Source organism: Fulmarus glacialis, unplaced genomic scaffold (genome assembly GCF_000690835.1).
Source record: "Fulmarus glacialis isolate BGI_N327 unplaced genomic scaffold, ASM69083v1 scaffold44468, whole genome shotgun sequence".
Lineage (NCBI taxonomy): Eukaryota > Metazoa > Chordata > Aves > Procellariiformes > Procellariidae > Fulmarus > Fulmarus glacialis.
Genome location: NW_009230972.1, coordinates 1,153 through 8,423, shown reverse-complemented (window position 1 = coordinate 8,423; position 7,271 = coordinate 1,153). Strand labels below are relative to the sequence as shown.

The following is a 7,271-nucleotide window of genomic DNA, read 5'->3' as shown; positions in this document are numbered from 1 at the left end:
CCCCCCCGCTCCCTTCTTTTTCTTATATTATGTTTTATTACTAACAGCAGCCTCCTGGCCTTATCTTCTCAAGTTTTGATCAGTGTCTTTAAGGTCACTAGAGTGTGATGTATTTAAGACCTGAATCAAGTGACACATGCTGTGTGTAAGCTGGGGAAACAGCCTGCAAAAAGTGTTTTTCAGTTAGTTGATAGTTAAGCAGAACTTTGTGTCTCATGTAGCTTGTACAAGCTGTATTTAGAAATATGTTAACTTCTTATAACCCATCCCCAGCTCCTGGCTTTCTTCTGTATGAGGTCTTTTATCAGAGCTGCATGGACAACTTTGTCACAATGGCATTAGTATGGCATCCGGAGCACAAAGAGTATAATACAACTGTGTATGGGAAATGTCTTTTGAGTGCAAGTTAGGCAGTACGTTCATCGCATTGGATTGAATTAACTAGGAGAAACTGTGGCTGAAAGAATCAACTTTCATTACCTGAAGTTGCCCCATCTGGGAGCTCAGCACCTCACAGGAGCAGGGCTCTGGTCTCTGTGTGTAGGAACATGGAAAGACAAGAGCAGGGGAGCGTAGGGCAGCCATGCCGATACAATTTTAAGCTGCCCGGCCTCGCACCCGGCACCATTCTCCCATGAGCAGACAAGGAAGGAAAGCCTTGTTGTTAATAGTAAGTCCAATACCTCAAACGTAAATAACATCTTGGCAATTTCGTGAATAAAAGAGACTATTTTGAACAGAGGTATCATTCATTCAGCTGTTGCTGTACTCTAACCAGCTGTGATCAAATGACAAATACTGGCAATGAGGCATAGTGTATCACAAAACCAGCCAGTAGAGGAAATAGCAGTGCTAATCTAGAGGACTAGACTTCAGCCCTAAATCAAGTGAATTAACACTGCAGTGAAAGCTACTTCAATCTTAGAAGAAAAGTTTAATATATCAGGAGCCCATTTTCCTATTTTCGTTAGATTGTTTTTGTTCTTGCTGGAAGGGTGGTGATTTAACTTGGCTGGAGAAAGATGGTGGTAGCCACATTGTATTCATTATACTTGCTAAGCCTGGTTCTTGCACTTGAATTGTTACAACCGGTGCTGACCAGTTGTCACAACATTTGAAAGAATTGAAATATTTATGTAGAAGGAAAGCTGCTTTCCCCCCTTTCCTAAGTGAGACTGTCATGGCACAGGCCTCTATATGTGAGCGAGAAAGTTTCCAATTTGAAGCCAAACTCTGTTCTGATGTGTTTCAGTCACACCTTGTCTCATCGTGCCCCCGAGGCCAGCAGAAGTCCATCTGCTAGCACCAGCCAGCTGGGCAACGTGTGCTGGTAGCGAAGGGCTGCGCTGAGGTCTGAGTTCCACCTTACGCTGAAAATACCTTCCAAAGCTTTGCTGTTTAAGCAGCGTGATGATTTTGAAATTTGGGTGCATTGTACAAATGCTGTTGTATAAGGCAGCCAACAACCGTATCTTTGCGTGCTGGTTTTTAGCAGGAATTTACACTTCTAGTGTTGCAGAATTCACAATGTATAAAACAAAGATGGTATCTAATTTTCTTAAGACCACCCATAAGGGAACGCTGGGGAAAAAAAAGAAAATTACTTTATGCTAGAATTGCTATCACCAAAAGAGAAAGATTAATCTAGTCATTTGTTAGCTAAATGTTTTTAAGTGTGTTCCTCTATTATGGAAAAAATTGGGCAGTAAGAATTTAACAGTCACTGAGAATGCTGCTAATTTATGTATAGCAATTGTTTGAATTATGCATAGGTTATGCTGTGGGCCAGAAGAGTGTGTGTGTATCTGAAAGTTACTGTTCTTGTGTTAGCCATAAAAATACCTGTTTTATTCTGTCTCTCATGAAGAAAAACTGATCTACGTTACACATGCCAGGACTGTTCTATAAACCAGCATCTATTGCTGACCTCATTTAACAGTCCTCCAGAGCAGTCACTGTAGGCATTCCAGGAAAGCAGGCCACCTAAAAAAAAGCATTTATTGAGGGGAGGAAAAAAATAAATTCTAAGTGTGACCTTCAACAGCCATGGAAAAAAAAATGCCATTCTGGGCAGCCTGAATGTTCTTAATTTCAGACAAAAAAACTGCTGAGAGGAACTCCCTCTGACCAGTTCTCCTATGGAAAAAAAATGCCTGCAGCCAAAACTAGATAGTAATAAATAATTTTCTAAAGCTAGAGAAGAACAGCATGCACAGAGACTGTCAACTGGAGGTGAGAATTTTTGGCGAAGTATTGATCAGATCACAAAAATATGAGAGAGTTTATTGGTAGGCTGCTCTTTTATTAATTGCATTTAGGGAGCAGTATTAGAAGCCACCTCACCATCTCTCAAATGGCCAGACTGGCACAGATTCAAGGCTACAGGACACCCAATATCTAATGAGTAACTGGACTTTCTGCCCAGCTTATACCTGAGTACTGAGCCTATTTCTAAATGCTCTCACCTTTCCTTTCAACCTCACAACCAAAGGCTGAACATATTAAGAACAAGTGCTGTGAAAGGAGTTTAGAAAGAACTGCAAGTTTATCTGAAAATGTTTCCTGCCAAGGCTTGGGAAGAGAATGTAGCATGCTTTCCTCCATCTTCTGAACTGAATTTTACTAATGTCTTGCAAATCAAATCAGTAAGTAAAAACATCTCTCTGTCAGAACTCCTTCACTGTGAGTCCTCTTGTTAACAGGATAAGCACAGCCCGTAACATCAGCACACGCTGCATGGGGCACTTGAGACCTTGTTTTCTCCTCAGTTGCAGTCAAGTGTCCTGTTAAGCAATCCTGCAAATAAATACATGGGCACACTTCACGCTCTGGATAAGCAGTGATGATACCGAGGTCATCTGTTTGTTAAAAGATATCACTTGCACATACATGTTGTAAAAATACGATGATTTATAAAACAGGCCATGGCTGTGTTATGAGGTAGTCTATAAAAACATCTTTGAAGGTACTGGGGGCTTCCTGACAGGGAAGCAAACCTGCCTTCCATTCAAATCACTAGCAAAACTTACCTCATTTTTGATGCAGTCAGGATGAGGTTCTACGTAATAACAGAATTTCACTTACTGTATGAAATGTAGGGAGGAGAAAAAATACACTCAGGCATAGATTTTGGCCAGGAACAGGGCACTTTTGTCTACAGCCATGAGCGCTGTACTTGGAGTATGCACATAATGTTCAAATTACAGCTACAGATCCTGAGAGGAAAAGAATCGTAGCGTTCTCCCTGGCTTCCCCACAGGGCGAAGAGCACAGCCCATTGCCTCTGGTGGTCTTTGGAAATAGCCCTCGTGAAACTGGATATGGATTTTTCAACTTTGCTGCTTCTTTGCTTTCAGGAAAATTTTATAACATAGGAGACCAGAGGGGCCATGGAGAAGATCACTGCCAATTTGTAGACTCCTTCTTAGATGGAAGGACAGGACAGCAAGAAGATCTACCAGTCAAAGATGGTAATTCCTTACGCCCGTCTCTGTCGCCAACCTTGGCAATTCCTTTGTTTGTGTGTTTCTTTTTCCTGCCAGTGGATTCAGCGCCCACTGCTGGGGTGGGCGATGGCAAGGGACTACCTGCTGCAGGCAGAAGAGAGTCGAGAAGTTTTTGAAGATGAGCAATGACTTATTAAAAGAAGGTTATGACTCGGGTTCTGCTAGGTAGTAAACAGCCTCTCTCCTGTTTAAAACATTCCAACAGATTATTCATAGTTGGTATTACATATTTAAACCCAACCACAAATCTGAGTTTGCAGAGAGGCATGAAGTGTTATGTTCAAACTAGCAAGGTTGATTTAAAGTACAGTAAATCACCAGTTGGGCATTAAACGGCTTTGTTCAGTGCTAATGAGAAACTAAAAAGTTATTACTGGAAAATATAATTCATGCTGCAGTAATTCTGTGTGCACTAATTTGAACCGGGTGCCTAGAATTCCAGTCTGGTCTAAGTGGGCATGGGACTGGATGTCCTCAACACAGCTGTGACCTGCCTGGCTATTTTTCACATGTTGCTGAGGCTCGAGCATAAGAAAATTCTACTTCTGTCGGCTGAACTCCTGCCTTGCTTGTTTGCAGCAGTGCCAGTGTGTGAGGTTTCCATTCCCATGTGGGGCAAGAACGCAGGCTGTATTGATACCCGCGTGCATGCTGAGCGTGTCATGGAATGTTTTACTGAGAAAAATATTGAAACGGTTTTCAGTACAATATCAGTGTGTTGAGCAAACCTTCCTGTCTGTAGTGCGTCATTTGTAAAACACCTTACAGAAGTACAGAAATGCATTGAGGTAGGTGTGGGAGATTAAAGTGAAGTGCCTAAATCTTTCAGAGGTATTTCCGAAAACAAAGTAGGTGAACGATCTGAAAGGTGTTGGCTTATGTGATTTTTTTTTTTTTTTTTTTTTTAAGAGAGGGCTTTGCTTTTCCTTTCCCAGACAGTGTTGCCCATTTGTAAAGGTATTTTGTTTGTGTAAGGGATTGTCTGAATCCAATTTGGCGTTGCCAGGACAGCAGACCTCTCAGTTGTACCAGATTCACTCTTTTTTGAATGATTTTATAAATAAAAAGTCTCTTTTACATAAAAAGCTCGCTATCCCAGCTTAAAAGACATTTAAAACCCATTTGTTTTCAGCGACTTTGAGTGGATTCATGAGCTACATTCATTTTTGGGGGGAAAAAAAAAAACCCAACCACCCCACAACAAAACAAAACCCCCAAAAACCAAACAATCAAACAAAAAAAGACCCCACCTTTTCTGTGGCTTATAATTCTAGTAAATGAACTGAACAGAGGAAAGAAAAGACAGATTGTCCGTTGCTGCTCGGCTCCTCCCTGGCTGCAGCAAGTTGAGTTCAAACCAGAATTAACTACATGTATTTGACCTGAAGCGCAGGGAGGGCATCATGACTGCTGTTGCGCAGTAGTTGCAGAATAGTATTTTGTGCATGAGTGTGCGCACACCTGCGTATGCACACATGCACGCTGTAGCCACACGTATATTTCTGATGGTCAGGTTGGATTCAGCACTAATTGCTCACTTTCATTTTTAACTTAAGGTTAATTGTTTGAATGGGAAGCATGTGTATTGTCATACAGAACAGATTTAAAGTAGAAGGTATCATCTTTCGCTTGGGGATGGGGAGATAGTGTGAAATATCCCCAACTGTCAAGTTTTAGGTTCACTGGAGTGTTAAGGCTACTGCCGTGGGGACTAGTTAATCATTGTAACTCTGCAAGGAGGAACAGCCTCCTGTTTAGAGAAGACCCCAGCAGCAGCCAGAGGGGGGGAAGGAAGGGGCGCTGGCCTCACCCGGCCGGCACCATCCATGGGTGGGTGCTGGGGACACAAGTCTCAAGGGGAGGCAGGCTGCTTCACCTCTCTGGCTCTGGGCTGCAGCAAGCCCAAGCACTTCGGCTTTTGTTTGAGTTGAGTGGGCGAATGCCGGCTGTTTCAAAGTGCTAACTGATGGAGGGGCAGCAAACAGCCCTGTCTGTGGCAGATGGGTCCACAGCTTAGTGACTAGTGTAGCCACTAAGTGCACTGTACACAGACTTCACAGGGAAATCAGGAAGGTACTGGCTGAGGGCTTCATGCAAACACTTCTCTGTTCTCTGTTCCAGGGTATTTCAGGGCAGTTCGTCAGGAACCTGTCAAATTTGGAAAAATAGGCGGGGAGACTCACATTAACTATGTTGGCTGGTACGAGTGTGGAACATCAATCCCTGGGAAATGGTAGATGCGACATGAGCTTGGTGAAAAGGCCCAGCGCTTACCACCCCCGTCCGACTGCCCAATGCAGGCTCAGAGGTGGAAATGTTTATGGTATGCCTGGCACTTAAATAAGTTTGCTGATGTGCAAGGGTTTATGCAAGTCTAATGCCAATACTGCATTAATTGTGTAATAGCGTAGGCTGCTTACTGTAGTTATCCAGTTTTACAAATTTGTTTTTAGATTAAAAAAATCCCAAACAGGCTAGGGACATGTTGTAGGATAATGTATAGGGAAGCTGGCTCCCTATTCTTGAGGTGTGGTTTATATGGTATTTTAAAAGATACGGTGTGTATATTATTTATCACAATGTTGTAATAAATGTTGAAGGCACAGTTATGGCGGAGTTGGTCATGGAATGCAATGTGCATTAGTTTTTAAATATTCACTGGTCTTCTTGTAATGTAAGTGCCATAAGCTACCTGTCCAGACAGACCTGTAATGTCTCCCCAGTCGTAAATTATAGAAAAGACCCTACAACTTTTAATGTCCTGCAACCAATAAACTTGAAGCGCTTTCTCCTTACATGTACGGACAGTTTATACTCCTGCCAAAATGCCGAGGTAGGTTGCTATACGTGCAGCTTTACACGACCAGGTTAGTGGGTTTTTTCCATGTTTGTTTTCAAATGCTTCAGCTCCAGCACAACAGTATGTTCAGCCTCTCACTACGGAGTTAGAGCCACTGCCCCCGGGCTTGGCAGTGGTTGGTTGGTAGGTTTGGTTTCCTCCCGTTAAAGCAGACAGGTACATATATATGTACACAGAATAAAAAAAATGAAACTGCCCTCCACTGCTGTGGCTTTTCATGAAAATGTAGTTTTCAGAGACACTTACTGGTTCAAAAGCCAAATGTACGTACAGTGCAGGGGGACTTGGAAAGATAAATGAAACGGGGAAAAAATAAGCTACTTATAACAGCATAATCACGTTTATTTTATTTAAAAAAAAAGAAAAAAGTGGTTTAAAACATTGTTCATTGGGGACAAAGGGGAAATAGTGATAACTGAACTTTAAAACTGCTTTACGGTAATTTTGATTCAAACCTCTCCCAAAGCTACTTGTTGTACCGCTTGAACATTTATGAACTAAATAAAGAGATGTAGTTTTTTTTAAAGGTGTTATTCATTACATTACTAATGTATTGAAAAAATATGAACAGGAACACCCATATATATATATATAGTAGAAATAGTCATTTACAGAAAATGCCTTATAAAGTACATTGCAGGTACACTGTACTCCTAATAAAATATTTTTTAATCAAGTGTTTTTCTTAGTGTTTTACATGAAAACAAACATTAGTTTCTGTGGCAAATGCTATTATTTCAGGAAGCAGTGTGTTCTGAAACAGGTACGGGTTACCTGGTGTGGTGTTAGGCCTGACAAGAGTACAAACAGCAGGAGTTACAGCTACGGCTTACTGGATAGCGCGACTATCCAGTGGGAGCAGCAATATTTAAGGATGCCGAAGGTACAAATATTTTCACTCACTT

General features: G+C 41.7%; 1 protein-coding gene across 1 annotated transcript in view; it reads left to right on the top strand.

Moving 5' to 3' along the window:
* LOC104081595 (target of Nesh-SH3-like) overlaps positions 1–6,098 on the top strand; it is a gene marked incomplete at its 5' end in the record, with an annotated part of 9,475 nt that extends 3,377 nt beyond the window's left edge. The window contains 2 exons of the mRNA XM_009584407.1: positions 3,357–3,470; positions 5,628–6,098. Of these exons, the coding sequence (XP_009582702.1) occupies positions 3,357–3,470; positions 5,628–5,743 (230 nt within the window). The remainder of the gene's footprint in view (positions 1–3,356; positions 3,471–5,627) is intronic.
* Between the last annotated feature and the right edge of the window lie 1,173 nt (positions 6,099–7,271).